Here is a 19,841-nt window from a genome sequence, read left to right as displayed (position 1 = left end):
AACACCCAGAGCAGCCACACAGAGCTCCCTCCACAGCAGCCCGGGCAAGAATCAGAGACCCCATCTGCGCACAGCTGCCCAGCACAAGCTGCTAGGGGTCACTGTTCTCCCAGGAGAGGAAGGCCACAACTAGCAAGAAGGGATGTTCTCCCAGCAGACACATGCACCAGTTCCCCACAACTACCTCTATTGCCATGAAAAGGCAGAAGCATGCAATATAGACCAGACTAACAGAGACAACCCCTGAGAAAGAGCTTGGGGAGATAGACCTAACCAATCTTCCTGAAAAAGAATTCAAAATAAAGGTCATAACCATGCTGATGAACCTGCAGAGACAAATGTGAGAGCTAACCGACAAAGTAGGGAGGGAGACTACAGAAATAAAACAATCTCTGGAAGGATTTAAAAGCAGAATGGATGAGATGCAAGAGGCCATTAATGGAATAGAAACCAGAGAACAGGAATGCAGAGAAGATGATGCAGAAAGAGATAAAAGGATCTGCAGGAATGAAACAATATTAAGAGAACTGGTGACAAGTCCAAAAGGAACAATATCTGCATTATAGGGGTACCAGAAGAAAAAGAGAGAGAAAAAGGGATAGAAAGTGTATTTGAAGAAATAATTACTGAAAACTTCCCCAAACTGGGGGAGGAAATAGTCGCTCAGACTACGGAAGCACACAGAACTCCCAAGAGAAGGGACCCAAGGAGAAAAACACCAAGACACATAATAATTAAAATGTCAAAGATCAAGGACAAGGACAGAGTTTTAAAGGCAGCTAGTGAGAGGAAAAAGGTCACCTACAAAGGAAAGCACATCAGGCTATCATCAGACTTCTCAACAGAAACCTTACAGGCACGAAGAGAATGGCATGATATATTTAATGCAATGAAACAGAAGGGCCTTGAACCAAGAATACTGTATCCAGTAAGAATATAATTTAAATATAAAGGAGGAATTAAATAATTCCCAGATATGTAAAAGTTGAGGGAATTTGCATCCCACAAACCACCTCTACAGGATATTTTAGAGGGACTGCTCTAGATGGGAGCACTCCTAAGGCTAAATAGATGTCACCAGAGAAAATAAAATCAGAGCAAAGAAAGCAGACAACCAAATACTAACTACAGGCAAAAAATACAATCAACTATCCATAAAAGCAGTCAAAGGAAACACAAAAGAGCACAGAATAAAACACCCAACATATAAACAATGGAGGAAGAGAAATAAGAAGGGAGAGAAATAAAGAAACATCAGACAGTGTTTATAATGGCTCAAAAAGTGAGTTAAGTTAGACACTAAGACAGTAAAGAAGCTAACCTCGAACGTTTGGTAACCATGAATCTAAAGGCAGCAATGGCAATAAGTACATATCTTTCAATAATCACCCTAAATGTAAATGGACTGAATGCACCAATAAAAAAACACAGAGTAATAGAATGGATAACAAAGCAAGACCCATCTATATGCTGCTTACAAGAGACTCACCTCAAACCCAAAGACATGCACATCTAAAAGTCAAGGAATTGAAAAATATATTTCATGCAAACAAAAGGGAGAAAAAAGCAGGTGTTACAGTATTAGTATCAGAAAAAATAAACTTCAAAACAAAAAAGGAACAAGAGATAAAGAAGGACATTACATAATGATAAAGGGGTCAGTCCAACAAGAGGATATAACCATTATAAATATATATGCACCCAATACAAGAGCACCAGCATATGTGAAACAAATACTAACAGAATTAAAGGAGGAAATAGAATGCAATGCATTAATTTTAGGAGACTTCAAACACAACACTCACTCCAAAGGATAGATCCACCAGACAGAAAATAAGTAAGGACACAGAGGCACTGAACAACACACTAGAACAGATGGACCTAATAGACATCCACAGAACTCTGCATCCCAAATCAGCAGGATACACATTCTTCTCAAGTGCACATGGAACATTCTCCAGAATAGATAACATACTAGGCCACAAAAAGAGCCTCAGTAAATTCAAAAAGATTGAAATTCTACCAACCAACTTTTCAGACCACAAATGTATAAACCTAGAAATAAATTGTACAAAGAGAGCAAAAAGGCTCACAAACACATGGAGGCATAACAACATGCTCCTAAATAATCAATGGATCAACGATCAACTTAAAATAGAGATCAAGCAATATATGGAAACAAATTCAACAACAACACAAAGCCCCAACTTCTGTAGGACGCAGCGAAAGCAGTCTTAAGGGGAAAGTGTATAGCAATCCAGGCATATTTAAATAAGGAAGAACAATCCCAAATGAACAGTCCAAAGTCAAAATTATCAAAATTGGAAAAAGAAGACCCAATGAGGCCTAAAGTCAGCAGAAGGAGGGACATAATAAAGATCAGATAAGAAATAAATAAAATTGAGAAGAATAAAACAATAGAAAAAATCAATGAAACCAAGAGCTGGTTCTTTGAGAAACAAAATAGATAAACCTCTAGCCAGAATTATTAAGAGAAAAAGAGAATCAACACACATCAACAGAATCAGAAACAAGAAATGAAAAATTGCGATGGACCCCACAGAAATACAAAGAATTATTAGAGAATACTATGAAAATCTATATGCTAACAACCTGGAAAACCTAGAAGAAATGGGCAACTTCCTAGAAAAATACAGCCTTGACTGACCAAGGAAGAAACAAAAAATCTAAACAGACCACTTACTAGCAATGAAATTGAACCAGTAATCAAAAAACTACCCAAGAAAAAAACCCCTGGGCCAGATGGATTACCTTTGGAATTTTATCAGACATACAGAGAAGACATAATATCCATTCTCCTTAAAGTTTTCCAAAAAATAGAAGAGGAGGGAATACTCCCAAACTCATTCTATGAAGCCAACATCACCCTAATACCAAAACCATGCAAAGACACCACCAGAAAAGAAAATTACAGACCAATATCCCTGATGAACATAGATGCAAAAATACTCAACAAAATATTAGCAAACCGAATACAAAAATACATCAAAAGGATCATACACCATGACCAAGTGGGATTCATCCCAGGGATGCAAGGATGGTACAACATTCAAAAATCCATCAACATCATCCACCACATCAACAAAAAGAAAGACAAAAACCACATGATCATCTCCATAGATGCTGAAAAAGCATTCAACAAAATTCAACATCCATTTGTGATAAAAACTCTCAGCAAAATGGGCATAGAGGGCAAGTACCTCAACATAATAAAGGCCATATATGATAAACCCACATATATGATAAACCATGTATGATACTAAACAGCAAGAAGCTGAAAGCTTTTCCTCTGAGATCGGGAAGAAGACAGGGATGCCCACTCTCCCCCTGTTATGCAACATAGTACTGGAGGTTCTAGCCATGACAATTAGACAAAACAAAGAAATACAAGGAATCCAGACTGGTAAAGAAGAACTGTCACTATTTGCAGATGACATTATATTGTACATAAAAAACCCTAAAGAATCCACTCCAAAACTACTAGAACCAATATCGGAATTCAGCAAAGTTGCAGGATACAAAATTAACACACAGAAATCTATGGCTTTCCTATACACTAACAATGAACTAATAGAAAGAGAAATCAGGAAAACAATTCCATTCATAATGGTATGAAGAAGAATAAAATACCTAGGAATAAACCTAACCAAGGAAGTGAAATACCTATACCCTGAAAACTACAGGACACTCTTAAGAAAAATTAAAGAAGACCCTAACAATTGAAAACTCATCCCATGCTCTTGGCTAGGAAGAATTAATATAGTCAAAATGGCCATCCTGCCCAAAGCAATCTACAGATTCAGTGCAATCCCTATCAAATTACCAACAGCATTCTTCAACAAACTGCAACAAATAGTTCAAAAATTCATATGGAGCCACCAAAGACCCTGAATAGCCAACACAATCCTTTGAAGGAAGAATAAAGCAGGAAGGATATCCCTCCCTAACTTCAAGCTCTACTACAAAGCCACAGTAATCAAGACAATTTGGTACTGGCACAAGAAAAGAGCCATAGACCAGGGGAACGGAATAGAGACTCCAGACATTAACCCAAACATACATGGTCAATTAATATATGATAAAGGAGCCATTGACATTCAATGGGGGAGATGACAGCCTCTTCAACAGTTGGTGTTGGCAAAACTGGACAGCTACATGTAAAAGAATGAAACTGGATCATTGTCTAACCCCAGACACAAAAGTAAATTTGAAATGGATCAAAGACCTGAATGTAAGTCATTAAACCATGAAACTCTTAGAAAAAAACGTAGGCAAAAATCTCTTAGACATATACATGAGTGACTTCTTCATGAACATATCTCACTGGGCAAGGGAAACAAAAGCAAAAATGAACAAGTGGGACTACATCAAGCTGAAAAGCTTCTGTACAGCAAAGGACACCATCAACAGAACAAAAAGGTACCCTAGAGTATGGGATAATATATTTATAAATGACAGATCTGATAAAGCATTGACATCCAAAATACATAAAGAGCTCCTGCACAACAAACAAAAAGTGAACAATCCAATTAAAAAATGGGCAGAGGAGCTGAACAAACACTTCTCCAAAGAAGAAATTCAGATGGCCAACAGACACATGTAAAGATCTCCATATTGCTAGTCATCAGAAAAATGCAAATTAAAACCACAATGAGATATCATCTCACACAAGTAAGGATCACCACCATCCAAAAGACAAACAACAACAAATGTTGGCAAGGTTGTGGAAAAAGGGGAACCGTCCTACACTGCTGGTGGGAATGTAAATTAGTCCAACCATTGTGGAAAGCAGTATGGACATTCCACAATAAACTCAAATAGGAATACCATTTGACCCAGGAATTCCACTTCTAGGAATTTACCCTAAGAATACGGTAGCCCAGTTTGAAAAAGACAGATGCACCCCTATGTTTATTGCAGCTCTATTTACAATAGCCAAGAAATGGAAGCAACCTAAGTGTCCATCAGTAGATGAATGGATAAAGAAGATGTGGTACATTCCCACCATGGAATATTATTCAGCCATAAGAAGAAAACAAATCTTACCATTTGCAACAACATGGATGGAGCTAGAGGGTATAATGCTCAGTGAAATAAGCCAGGTGGAGAAAGACAACTACCAAATGATTTCACTCATCTGTTGAATATAAGAACAAAGCAAAAACTAAAGAAACAAACAGCAGCCGACTCACAGAACCCAAGAATGGACTAACAGTTACCAAAGGGTAAGGCACTGGGGAGGGTGGGTGGGAAGGGAGGGAGAAGTGGTGGGGAGAAGAAAGGAGGTCTTATGATTAGCATGTATAATGTGTGGGGTGGAACGGGGAGGGCTGTGCAACTCAGCACTCTAAGACAAGTAGTGATTCTACAGCATCTTACTACGCTGATGGACAGTGACTGTAATGGGGTTTGTAGGGGGGACTTGGTGAAGGGGGGAGCCTAGTAAACATAATGTTCTTTATGTGATTATAGATTAATGAGACCAAAAAGAGAAATTGCCCTCCTTAAGTGTGAGTATGTAAAGTAAATGCAAAGACTACTTTAAATGTTTGCAATGTTTTTGAATTCTAGCTACATCCAAATAAAATGTGGTGTCCATAAAAAACATCCCTTCTGTCTTCCAGAGAAAAAACCTTTTCTATGCCCTTTGAAGAAAAACGCAAACTGTCTTTATTAAAGGAGATGTCATGTCTATTCAGGAAATGTAAAGCAAGCTGACATGAATACTTCATGGACACAAATTAGAAGCTACCTTTCTGTCCCCCTGAAGGCTCTGCCTTTCCTCTGGAGCAACATCAGGGACCATTGGGCTCTCATTCTTTAGAGATGGAGCAATCTCTGCCTGCAGACCTTCCCTTGGTGGCTGACACTTGGTATAGTCCCTTCCCTTCCCTTTCTCTTTCCCTGTGAAATTCAAGTTATAAATTCTATTACTTTTCTTGTTCCAACATATTTCAGCACGGATATGTGTAAATGAAATTAAAGGGCCAAAGGCCATGTACATTTGAATAATAGGAAAACGTGTTCCCAGGGAGAGGTAATTCATTCAAGAAAACTTGTTTGAATGTCATTTACCTGGTCTTGCATAAAACAAAACAGGTCTGGCTTCCTTGGATTTTCCTCAAAGGCAAGATTTTATGAAAAACAGAAAGAACCTTACTTAGTTTATCTCATCTGCCCGTATTTGAAATAGTCGCCTCCTGTTGGGAGTCCTGGGGTTTTCAGGACACAGGCCTGTCCTTGTGGCTGAGATGGGGGTCCCAGGGGACAGTGAGATGATGTGCATCTCACTGATGAGCATCACAAGACAGCAGCCTGCCTCAGCCATGGTGGGGAATGCTGCTGGCTGGCTTTGCTTTAACATCCTGAAGGGTTTCCACACGCAGGGTGAGAATTGGTGGCACATCTGAGAAATGAGGGACATGTGGCTCCTTCACCTTCCAGTGAGGAGGACAGGACCACCTACAGTGCATGCTGGTGTTCAGGCACAGGGGTCTGTCACGTACCTGGCTCCCCACCTCGAAGTTCAGGAAGAGGTCACTAGATAGAAGGTCACTAGGTGAGTACAAGGAAGGTGAGTCCTTAGCATCCTCTGTGAAGGCCCCCGATGTGGGGAATCTTAAGCTAGATACAAGATAGTTCTAAAGAGTCAGTCCTTACTTCTAATGCCAAAAAGAGTCAATGTGGAAAGAACAGAACGGTGAGGGGTTCCTGGCATTTGCTGCTGTGATTCTGGTGGGACTGGTAGCCCTCCCATGGGTTAGGTATCCACAGTATCTCAATACTGTTAAAATAGCCTGGTCTGCTGGAAACCACTCCGACTTGAAATCACCAACCTGGCTGTATGTCCTTGAAAACAAATCAACATTTCTCTCTCTCCAGCTTATTATATTTAACGTGCTCTTAAGTTCTAATAACTATGTTTCTGGGGTGAGGCAGTCAGCATTCTCAAATGCATGGGTAGAATTATGGCCATGTGTCTACTTTCTCCCAGTTCTTACAACCATGATTTCCCCACCTGCAGCCCTTCTAGGAACAGGAGTGCTCAGGGCTGTCAAGTGTCCAGGCTGTGTGAGTGTAGAAGTGACATCAAGAAGCTATTGTTTTAAAAGTATTCATCCTGGGGCACTATATAAGCAGAGAAAGAAGGATGTATCATGGTACTAAAAAGTCACATTGGCAGGTATTAAATGGCCAGAAAAATCTGGTTGTGGCTCATAGCTATCTTCCCATGCCATCTTGGCACCTTACCTAGCATCCTGCTCCTTTCACAGGCTCCTGTCCCCTAAGCTCTGTTCCCTCAACCTCCTCTCCTGACCCAGCTCACTTTGTCCTGACTGACTTGACCACTGGTCCTATCTTTGTGATTCAGATCTGGTTTCTGGCTGCAAATGCTCCAATGCGCTTACTGAATTGGACTGTCCTTTTGCCTCATGAGCCTGCCCTGCCCAAGGCCGTGATTTTACTTTGCTCCAAAACCACAGTTAGAAACAAACCCTATTCACTTTGAAGTGGTGCCAGCTTTGACAGTATTCTGAACTCTCACCTAAGCTGCCTGGGGAAGTCACATTTATGCCTAGGATTATGTCTGATTATGCAACAGAGTATTCTGGTCTCGGTCAGAGCCAAGACTCCACTGGGCAGTCCCCTAAAGGTCCTCTGTGTGCTTTGAGCCGACTTGCATCCTCCCCCACACGGAGTGCTTCCCCAGGCTCTTACGTGTCACGGGGCTTGTTTAGAAAAGGGAAAAACTAGGCTGGCCACCTCCTTTGACTCTGCAGAGAAAGGGCTTGAAACAGTCAGTCATTGGACTTGGACACATACAGTCCAGCTGAGTGAGCAGATCCCCAAGGAGGCTGGCCTGGAAGAAGCGATGACAGGGCTACAGGAAAGACACACAGCACGAGTGAAGAAGGTGTTGCAGAGCCATGGGCCCAGCGCAGAGGAGCAGTGGGTCCAGGTGCAGTGTGAGGCTGGGCTTTGTCTCTGAAAACCAGCTTCCTCAGAGCGCCTGTGTGCATTGGGAAGGCAGGGTAGGAGGTGGGGAGCAAAGAGTTTCAAATAGTGATAAGAACTAGGAAGAAAATAAAGCACATACATAAAATAATGAGAGAGGGTTAGGCTCCATTAGCATATGGCAGACTGTCCCCGGACCTCTCCTGGGGTGCCCTCTCTCCAGGGCAGCTCATCCTGTCCGGACCATACAGATGGCATCTGTATACCGACGATGCAGCTCTTCCCTCCTGACCTCCAGACTCACATATTGAAATACGGCCCTGGCCTCTCTGTCATGTATCTCTTAGATATCTGACAGGCTTCTAAAATGTAACATCTCCAAACCCAAATCCTGGATCCCCATCCTCCTGGATCTCTTCTATCTTTCCCACTTCAGTTAATGCTGTGAGAAATGACCTAACTGCATCCTTGACTTCTTTATCCTTTTACATGTGTGGTAAACATATGATTTATTATCCAAGCTAAACCTTCTGAGTGAACTGGAGGGGGGGCATATTAATCATTAGGCTGATACAACAGGAATAAATGAAGATATTTGCTCTATGTTCTGCATTTAGGATTTTAAAGTATTGTCCTAATCAGATCCCTTCCATGCTCTTCCACTTTACCCACTCTAGGCCAAACCCACGGCCTGTCACCTACTGTGCTAGCCCTCCACATGTGCACCTGTTCTCATGGGCACTGCCTGTTAATGCCACTGCAATACAAGTCCTGTGAAGGCAGAGTTCTTGCCTGTGTAACAAATGTGGAAAATAACTTTTCTTACATACAGCCACAGAAGCTTCTGGAAGCACAAAAAGGGAAGTGTAAGAGTTGCTGCCTCTGGAGGCAGCTGGAAAGAAGGAAGGTTGACAAAAGGAGTTTGAGATGGGAAGAAAATACTTTAAATGCAAACCCTCCTACTTTGCCTTTTTGTGTTTTTTTTTTACTTCATGCATATACTATTATTGTTAATTAAAAAACACTGCTGCATGGGAAGTTTTTCTCCAAGAAAACCAGATTCTTATTCTGTAGTCTATTTATAGTGCCTTTACCCATAGCCCTGGAGAAAAGAAGAAGACAATTATCATTTGAAACTGTGTCGCCTGAGCTAAAAAGCCCATATCTAGACTTAATTCTATGTTAATTATGTAAGAATTGAGCTATTAAGTCTTGGGTGGGGCGGGGGGATACAATTTTCTAAGAATTGCTCTATGCATTAAAGGTGATCCGGTTAACAACTCAGTAATAATAGATCATGCCTATTTTGTCATTTGATCCTCACATCAAGCCTCTGGGGCTGACATGGGGTCATTCTCACTTTACAGGTGAGGGAGTACAGGCATAGAAAGGTCATAAACCTGTGCCAAGTCACCCACTAGGAACTGCCAGGGCAAAGACCTGAATCCAGATCTGTCTGACTATAGAGCTGGTGTCTATAGCTGTTACCTTGCTCCTCACCTTGGATAACTGCTGTAGGAAACACGACATGGCAGCCGAAGCTCCCCTTTCAGTTGCACCCTTGTCCTTCTTGTCACCATCTAAAAGACCTTGCCCTGAGGTTGCTAATGCAGAGAATGTCTTGCAAAGCTTACATCATGGGAAACTGCCTTGAAAAGATCTTCTTTCCAATGAAACAGTACGACACGAAAGGGCTAGTGATTGTGTAAGGTGATGATGACTCTCCTTCAATTGTGATCTGCACAAAGCCAAGGAGAGACTGAGGTGCCCATCTGGCTAATTCAAGGTCAGTTTATCCCACACCAGAATGGCTGAATATGTCACCAGTGTAACATTGACACCTTTGATACTCCATCTCAGGTTGTGAGCCTACATCTAGCCCGAGAGTCACTGTTTCTGAAGGACCAATAGTACTTTAATACAAACGAACAACTTAAAGCTTACCTGAGGCTTACGCTTGCTCCAGTGTGCTTGGCTGTGACTGTCTGCTGAGTGGAATGGAGCACTGCCATTAAAAGAAAAATCTTTTTCTAAGGGAAATTATATGTTCTTTTATGATTGATCAAAGGGCTAAAGTAGAGTGTCTATTTTTTTATCAGGAAATAGTGCTAACTTTTAACATAATCCTATTCACTGAGAGACCCTGAGGGTAAAATCCTGTAATTCAAGGAAAGTTAATAAAATGGGAGTGGAGTAAAAACTTAACTTCATGAACCACTTCCATTCCATTCACTTCCATTTGCTTTTTACATACATCAGAGAGTATGCATATGCCCAGAGAGACATGGATGCTATATCTACCTGTACAAAACAAATTGGCAATTGAAATAATTGCTCAACTAATTCAAGCTTAAAATGTCATCCTTGCCTCAATTGACTGAAGATTGTTTAGATTATCTAAAGACTCAAAAATATAAGGATACCACTTCTATTTATCACTGGATGAACAAGGTATAGAAAATAAAACTGATTTATAGATGCATAGTTTCTTCATATGTAACCCTTAGGAACCAGCAGAACTGAACAGATTAGCTCTGTATCTATTTTCACTGCCTTGTGTGAAGCTGGTAGTAAATGTCCACTTAAATTCCAGAATATTTAATAAAGTGGCAAAGTTGGATTTTTAAGTAGTCATCAAGGAATCTATATGATAGTAATAATGGATATTATTCACTAAGAGCTTAAAAAGGGATAAGCATAATGTTTAGAGGCTTAAAAAATGATACACATTAACCCATTTAATCTTTACTATAACCATAAGAAGGAGGTATATTCTCTTTCAATTTTGAGTACTAGAGCACAGATTATATAATGTGCCCACATTTGGTAAGAGTTGGGACTTGATTACTATATAGCCACTAAAAATCATGCTTCAAAGATTATTTAATGACAGGGGAAATGGTCACCAATTAATAAAATATAGGACACAAAACTTATATGTGTGTGCTTTGTCTTCTCTTTAGTATTTTTTTATGATTGCCAAATTTAATCATAATGATACAATGAGCATGTATCATTTTAAGAATTAGAAAAAAGCAGTAATATTTTTAAAATTATTACAGAAGTTATTGAAAATTTAAACAGACCAATTGCTATAAATTAAATAGAGCCATCCTTCTAAAACAAACAACTCAGACCTTACCTGTTTACAGAAAATTCCTATTAAAAATTTAAGAATCAGCTAATTCCAGTGCTATTTAAACTGCTCTCCAGCTGGGTTGTCCGAAAGGATTTTCCATCATGATGGAAATGGCTACCATATGGCAGTGCATATACAGGACATTTGAAATGTGGCTGGTGTGACTGAGGAACAGAATTTTAAGTTTTATTTTATTAATTCAAATTTAAATAGTCACACATGGCTAGCAACTACCATCTTGGAAACTGCAGCTCTGGACTACAGAAAATAGAGGAAAACTTGCAAATTTATTATAAAGCCAGTATCACTGTCACCTGCACATGACAAAAATGTGAACTATGGACAAATCTCACATATGAATATTAAGGTAAAAAATAAATAATATACTAAACAAAATATGAACAAGTAAAATCTAGGGCATGTTAGAGGAATAGTATGTACTGGAAATTCAGGATGGTTTGATACTGCAAAATCCATTAATATAATCCACTCCTATTAATAGATCAAAAGAGAAAACTCAGACCCTATCTATTGAAAAGGTGTTTGTAAAAATTAAATACTCATCCCTTACTCAAAAACTCTGAATATAATAAGACTATCCTGACATTTACATAACATGATAAAATATATATCTCAACCAAGAAGATTGCATGGGTAAATAATAAAATGGAGAAATGATAAAATAATTCCATTAAATTCAGGATGTTCTCATTGAATACCAAATGAAGAGTAATATATTCACTATTATCACTATTACTTTGGTTGATTCTGGAGAAGCAAGCCAATTTAATATCAGAAAAAAGTAGGAGGTTTAAAATTTGAAAGAACTAAATTATCACTAACTGTGCATATTATTAACTAATCATGATAAACTAATAGAAACAATAATAAATACTATAAGCTGGTGGCAAAGAGCATGAACTCTGAAGCCCCGCTCCTGATTCAATTACTGGCTCTATTAGTAATTAGCTGTGTGACCTTGGCCAAATTATGTAGCTGCTCTGTTTCCTTCTCTGTAAAATGGGGACAGTAGAACCCTACTATTAGGGTTGCTGAGATGATTAAGTATATAAATATACATGCAGCTCTTAGGACATGTCTATATATAGTAAATATTGTATAATATTATTGTTATTATTAAGGGAATAAGGCATGTTATAATCGTTACAAAATTATAATTATCCATCAAAATATATATATTACAAAATGATATATACTATAAAATATATAAATTATAAAAATGTACAAAATAAACATACAAAAATCAAAAGCCTTCCTTTATGAAAAAGGAAATTTCACATTTATAATAGCAACACAATGAATAAATAATTAGGAATAAGTGTAAAAAGAATGTGCAAGATTACATAAGAATACTTAAACATGCTACTAGGGGATGAAAGGAATGGCTGAATTAAGGGATAGTAGATATTATTCTTGGATAAGAAGATTCAACATTAGAAGTTTGTAAATTCCTTCTAAGTTACTCTATAAATTTAAAAAACTAGGTAAAAGTGATTCTAAACTTATATAAAGATAGACGTGAATAAAAGTGAAGATAGGGCAATCAAGGAAGATTGGCATGAACAGATATGAGGTCAAGTACATAGTGCTGATGTGCTCGAAATAGTCATGGTACTGGAGCATGAATGGGGTAGATTATGGTAGAGTTAAGAAAGTATAGAAACTGAACCAAATACACATGTGTATTTAATACATGCTAAATGGGAATACTGAATATGATGGGGAGAAGATGAACTATTCAATAAATATGAGTTACAAAAGCTGGTAGGCCATCTGAAAACAATATTTGCTCTCTACTTGATTCTTTATACTGAAATATGTTCTCTGTTGATTAAATATTTAATTACACAAATGAAATAAAAAAGTAGTGGATATAAACATGAGGGAATGTATTCTATAGTCCTGGGCTATAGAAGAGCTTACTGCACAAAACTCAGGAGTTATACAAAAAAATAGATAAATTCATTTATGTAAAACTAAGATATTTCTGCATGGCAAGAAACACTATCGATAAATCAAAGACAATGACAAGCTGGAAGGAAAAAATTGAATCCCACATCACAAAAAGGGTTCACTTCTTTGACTAATAAAGAGTCTTTAATTTATTGACTTAGACACATCAATAAGAAAATTACCAACAACTCAATTAAAAAGTAGTTAAATATTAATTCTTCCTATTCATGAGCACGGGATGTATTTCCATTTATTGGTGTCTTCTTTAATTTCTCTCATGAATGTCTTGTAGTTTTCAGAGCATAGGTCTTTCACCTCCTTGGTTAGGTTAATTCCTAGGTATTTTATTCTTTTTGACGCAATTGTGAATGGAGTTGTTTTCCTGATTTCTCTTTCGGCTAGTTCATCATTAGTATATATGAATGCAACAGATTTCTGTGTATTAATTTTGTATCTATCAGTAGATGAATAGATAAAGAGGATGTGGTACATAACACAATGAAATATTATTCAGCCATAAAAATAAAAGAATTCCTACCATTTGCAACAACATGTATAGATCTAGAGGGTATTATGCTCAGTGAAATAAGCCAGGTGTAGAAAGACAAGTACCAAATGATTTCACTCATTTGTGGAGTATAACAACAAAGCTAAACTGAAGGAACAAAACGGCAGCAGACTGACAGAGTCCAAGATGGGACTAGTGGTTACCAGAGGGGAGGGGTGGGGCAGAGCAGGTAGGGAGGGAGAGAGAAGGGGATTAAGGGACACTATAATTCACAATCACAATATAGGTAGGTCATGGGGAAGACAGTACAGCACAGAGAAGACTAGTGACTTCACAGCATCTTACTACCCTGGGTGGGATTAGGACCTGATAATACAGGTGAATGTTAAAACCACAACGTTGTTCACATGAAACCTTCATGAGATTGTATATCTATGATACTTTAATAATAAAAAAAGTGGTTAAATAATGTAATCAAATGCTTCATAGAAAAAAGTTCACTGTTTCTATTTTACTTAAAAAGTTCAACATTACTTGTGGTAAGAAAAACATGATACCATTTTTAACTTACCAAACTGCACAGAACAAAAAGCTGTAACATCTTTTTCTGAGGATATGGGGAAGCACTATTATGTTTATTAGTATATTGCTATATATGTCAGTATAAGCAATATTATACTAATATACTAATGTTTAAACAGTATCAGTGTACTGTTGGTTAATGCATAAATTGGTTCAACCTTTTTGGCAGGCAATTTGGCAGTATCTAGCGTAGTTTAAAATATTGATACCATTGTTCCAGTAAACTTTTCAGAATTTACCTTAGTGACATATCCACAAACGTGCTTAGTGTCATATGCAAATGTTTCTTTTTTAAAGAGAAAACATGTTGCTTAATCCAAGCTGGTTTAATAAATGTGACATATGCAGAAAATTAAATGTTATACAGTCATTAGAAATAGAAAGCTTGGACAGGGTGTTATGAATTAATCTTCAAGATGAAGTGAGAAATAAGGGTACACAGTTAAGTTTGCTATCATTTATTTAAAAATGTGTGTGTATGCAAGCTCATAAAATAAGCCCTGGAAGAGAAGATATTTCCAGGGAGATGAACTGGACAACTGAGGGGCAGACATGGGAAAGGAATTACTTTTCACTGTATACTATTTTATACATTTCATATTTTATACTATGCATGTAAATTATATGTAAAAATTAACTGCTTTTTAAAATAGCCTTTATTTTTAAATTACCTTTTCCTCTTCCATTCACAAGGAGGAAATCTTGGCTTTTCCCAAATTACATTGCCACTATTTGCATAATCTACACTCACTTCCCCTTTTCCCTTTATTATGTGCCTATATAGAAAATTGTCCAAAAAATGAGCAATAGGAATAGGGGACAAAGCACCTCCACTGTACAGAAAGAAACTAGTAAAACATCAAATTATGTGCATTTGGAAAAGATCTGAAAAACTATACAGCAAACTTTAACAGTGTTTATCTTGAGTGGGAGTATAACAGGTAATTTTGTTTTTGTCTTGGTATTTTCTGTGATTTCTAAAGCTTATACAATAATATGTATTCTGTAATAACTATAAGGTTTTTTTGAAAGACTTTTGCTACTCACCTGATTCCTGTCCCTGGCATTTGCATATCGAAACCTCTGGATATAATAAAAGACCAGCCATGCGAGGGAAATGATCATCAGGACAATGAAGGAGATGGAGACAAACACAACCGAAGTGCGGCTCACGTATTTCTGCAAGTTCCGGGTTCCGATAGTGATGTACATTGTCACGGTGATGTTTCTTTCCAGCAGGCTTACTATCTCCTTCCCTTTTGGCTCAGGAATCATTATTGCCACGATGTCTTCTACACCTGTTGGGCAAGGGGCAAGGAGAGAGGGAGAGAGAGACGGAGGAAGTCAGAGTGAAATGTCTGGACAAAGTAACATACAACCAAATAATGACGCTGCTTTTGACAATTCTATGTCAGATCTAATAACTGGATCTAATACTAAGATCTGATAGCCAGAAACTGAATCGAATTTTCTCTTTCTTCAGTTACCTTGAGATGCTGCTGTCTTGCGTATGAGAAAAGAACTTAAATTGAATTCATTATTTTGGTGCCAGTGAGGTCATGACCGTGTAGTCTCCAGCTCTCTAAGGTGTGGTAAAGGTGGACCCTCCCCCACTAGCCTGGTGCACAGTTCTATGTTGCATTTCACAAAACCCACTGAGGGGAAAAGGCACTTTGTATCCCATGGCAAAAGGGTTAAAACTGCCCAATTATATGCCACTTGCCTGTGCCCCTCTCCCCAGCCACACACACACTAGGAATCCTCAGTTACAGATCTCCATGATTCCTCCCACAGTGAGTACCCAAAGCAACCCAAAGTAGAGTGTCTTCATGAGCTCTAATATGATTTGCAAACATAAAGTCCTGGTCCCAGAACTATATTCTCCTTATTTTACCTAATTCACCATTAACAGCTTGTGTGTCTTCACACCAAAGGAAGATGGAGGCTGTACAGAGAGTTCCAGATCCGTTTCACCTCAGCTCTCAAATATTCCCACCACAATGCCTCTGTTACTGGATGCGGAAGTGGCAACTTTCTTGGGTCTGGGTTATCTGGGTCACTGACTCTATTCTTCATGAGACTATGTGAGGCACAGCTTCTCTGTGATGAGCTCTGGGGCTTCAGTAGTTATCAGAGCTGCTCGAAATGAACAGACTCAACATGTCATTGTGACTGACACTTAACAAGAATATAAATTTCTCTAGGATAGGTTCTCAGGTGTCACCCAACTCATGCCCTCAAAACTCTTCATGGGCCCCACTTTCACACGGACTAGCCCATTACCTGAAGTCACTAGGAATTAAAGACAGCAAATTTGCAATTAGGATATTATAGATTCAGGACAAAATTAAGCACCACTGTAGCAGCCAAAGCTGGCCTTCTTTACATGCTGAGGTCAGTCTGCTAGACGAACTACTGGATTATATTTGCCCAGAGCATTGCAAGTCTCTCAGAAGCTACTTAGGGCTTTTACTTGACCTTGACCTCTATGTAGGTTTTCAAACTTAAATTCCTTGATGGTATTTCAAAAAGCTAACTGAATACAAAGGTGTTTGTGTGTGCTACATCACTGATACGTTTTTTAAAATTCCTAAAACCTTTCCATTGGCCCAACTATAAAATTATAGAGCTACATGGTGTTTAGACTTGACTGATTTTTCTATGAATTACTGAAACTGAAGGCTTGAATTTCAACTTGGCAGAATTTACTGACAATTCCAAAGTTCCTTTTATTTTCATGTTTACTTTGGCTAATGGCTGTATGTGGTCTGAGGTTTTGTGAGGGATTAAGGCTGCTAACAGGTTTTGTCTCCATCAAAATACAATCTTCTTTGTGTACTGTACTAATCTGGCCTAGTGAGGCTCATCCCTGTGTTGTGGCTATTTTATAGGTATGTAAGGAGTGGTAGAATCATACTTTTTCATTTATTGTTCTTATTCATATGTTTAAAGCATATCTATTCAAGACTCTAGATTTAGAATTTTTTTGAAAATGGGATCTTGGGGTTATTTTTGAGACTTTGATGCTTAGATGTACACAAATTTTACAAGTTTTTAGTAATCAGATCTTACTGATTTATTCCTTTATGGCTTCCAGTTTTGATTTTGTGCTTACAAACCTCTTCTCCAATACTCATCAAAATTTGCTTCTTGAGCCTTATAGTATTACTTTTTATATTTCAGTCTTGAACAAGCTGAGCATGATTTAATGACACAATACTTATTGAGCTCTTATAATGTGTTAGGCAAAGAAGAGACATACAGGATGCAGTTTATTTTGCCCTAAATTCTCAGATATATTTGGGTCTACTCTTGGACTTTGTTTTATTGCAAAGTTGGCCTACATTTTGCTGACCCTGTAGCAAGCGGTATTAGTTGCACAGATTTGAACATATTCACTATCTAGAAGCCTAAAGTTTCCTTCACTGATTTTCATGTCCACAATTTTCCGACTGTCTACTTATACTTAAAAGGCCATAGAGCTTAACAGTGAAGAGCTGGGCTCTGGAACTGGACAGCTTGTTTCAAACCCCAGCACAGCATTTTAAAAATAGGCAACCAAATTTTGGATATCCATAGAGTTTTAAAATTACTCATCATCCATTTTCAGGGACCTGAGAAAACATTTTTTCTTCCTGTGGGGCAAAGTATAATGAACTATTTTAAAGCATTTATTTTAAACTTAAGTGCTTAGTTGCACCACTTGTCCTGTCTGTACCACTGGTACATGATATATGACATCTGTTTGGAAAGACAAATGGTAAAATGGCAGCAGGGCAATTCTATTACTCTGAACCCCATCTTTATTCATATTTAATATTCATAGTGGATTTCTAGGGCTGATGATGGCAAGAAATAAATGGGATTCTGGGGTTTAGGCTATTTTTTGTACATGGTAAAAAGGGTATGTATTTATTCCAACAGAAATAGTCATTAAGAATTTAGGTACTCAGGGTTTCCAAAAATGGCAAAGAGTGAAGTGGATTTAGGTGAATTATCTTATCGGTCTGATCAAGCACAAAATCCAGAGCAGAAAGGTACTACCAGATCTAGTATGTTCAAATGGGACACATGCACCAATGTGAGTAAGCAGATAATTCCCTCATCTTTGCTTCACTTTGGAATGTGCAGCTACAGTGTCAGGGAGAAGCCATCAGATTTTCCCCAGGCATACTGTAGTGTTTTTGCTTTTGGGGGTATATGTTAAGCAGAGAGAGAAGCAGGGTTAAGGAGGGGGAGAGGGCTCTGAAAGCCCAACTGAGTGATCTCCTCAGAGTTAAATGCTGCCCTAAGTATCTGACCTATGACACATCGGAGGCTCTGAGACTCAAGAAAGAGAACTTAACAGACAGCTTATTTTGTTTGGGTAAAATCCACAGAAAGGCCCTGCTATTTGGGCAATTCTGTGTTTACTGTGCCACCCAGTCACTACAATATTGAGTGCCTCTTTTTGCAAAATTATGTCAGCCTACCATTTATTTTCCTCCCAAAGCCACTTTATACTTCTGAGTGACTGCTTTTATGTAATTACTGTGTATTCTGGTACACAGCCCTGTGAAACAATGTGTGAGCAGAACACATAAAACCTGGCTGCCTGACAAAGAGCAGGAGTCCTCTGTATTTTTAAAGCCTCCTTTTCCCAGGACAGGGCTCAATTGCCACTATCATATTTGGTATATGCAGATAAGAAAGGAATCAAAACAGAAGTTTAGAAACCCAGAGAATGTTTAATGACTAGGAAATTCCTGACTTGTAAATTCAAAACCAGGCTATTTAAACACTGCATTAATAGAATGTCTAAGACACCAGCTGCGGGATAGACATTTTACAGAGCTGGCTGCCCTATTCCTCCCTGTGTAGCTTGGAGGGGGATAATGTCCCTTCAGGTTACTTCAGTCTCACTGGTGGACCTTTAGAATTTAGGCAATAATAAGACTGCAGTGCTTCATTTGTAGATATTTTCTATTTACACACTTACTATCTACTTTTTTTACAGTCAGTTCTGATTATCATATATTCTCAAGTGAGATAATATACATGAAATGATTTTAAAAACTTCAAAGTACCATATGAATGTAAATTTTTACTACTTTCTGCATTAGCAAAATATTTTTAATGAACACAGATGTAAAAATAATAAAGTAGTCAAAAATAGAATCCAACAATACAATAAAAAAGTCTTCATGATGAACTGGGATTTATCCAAGGACTGTGAGATTGATTTAACACCAGAAAATATATTAATGCTTTTTAGTACATTAACAAATTAAAGGAACAAAGCCTATGAACATGATGTGTAGCTAGCTGCCCTCCAATAACTGTTTTCTCTCTCTCCTATCAACACTTCTGCTGGGCACAGGCTCTTCAAGGAAAAGGGTTAATCCCCAGCTTCTCTTGCAGCTACATGTGGCTAAGTGATTCATATTGGGCCATTGTAATGTGAGTAGAGATGATGTTTGCCACTCCAGGCTCTCATCTGTAAAAAGAAGTGAGTATGTGCTTCCCAAATCCTGCTCTCCTTTTTCTCTGAATTCAGGCAGAGCAATATGTAGCAGCCAGCTTCTTATGAAGGAAGCCATATGTTGAGGATGGCACTCATTCCTCATTTCCTTAATGTGACATAGCAGCACATTAAATGGAGGAAATGACATTAGAAGTCTT

At 38.2% G+C, this 19,841-nt stretch overlaps 1 protein-coding gene across 2 annotated transcripts in view; it reads right to left on the bottom strand.

Annotated features, from left to right (window-relative positions):
• The window catches only part of RNF150 (ring finger protein 150), a 309,572-nt gene that overhangs the window by 116,060 nt on the left and 173,671 nt on the right, over nucleotides 1–19,841 (bottom strand). For both annotated transcript variants that reach the window (XM_073237012.1, XM_073237013.1), the window contains exon 2: nucleotides 15,228–15,478. In XM_073237012.1, the coding sequence (XP_073093113.1) occupies nucleotides 15,228–15,478 (251 nt within the window). The remainder of the gene's footprint in view (nucleotides 1–15,227; nucleotides 15,479–19,841) is intronic.

This window comes from Manis javanica, chromosome 5, assembly GCF_040802235.1.
Source record: "Manis javanica isolate MJ-LG chromosome 5, MJ_LKY, whole genome shotgun sequence".
NCBI lineage: Eukaryota > Metazoa > Chordata > Mammalia > Pholidota > Manidae > Manis > Manis javanica.
The sequence above is the reverse complement of the archived record's forward strand: the minus strand, read 5'-3'. Positions and strand labels throughout refer to the sequence as shown.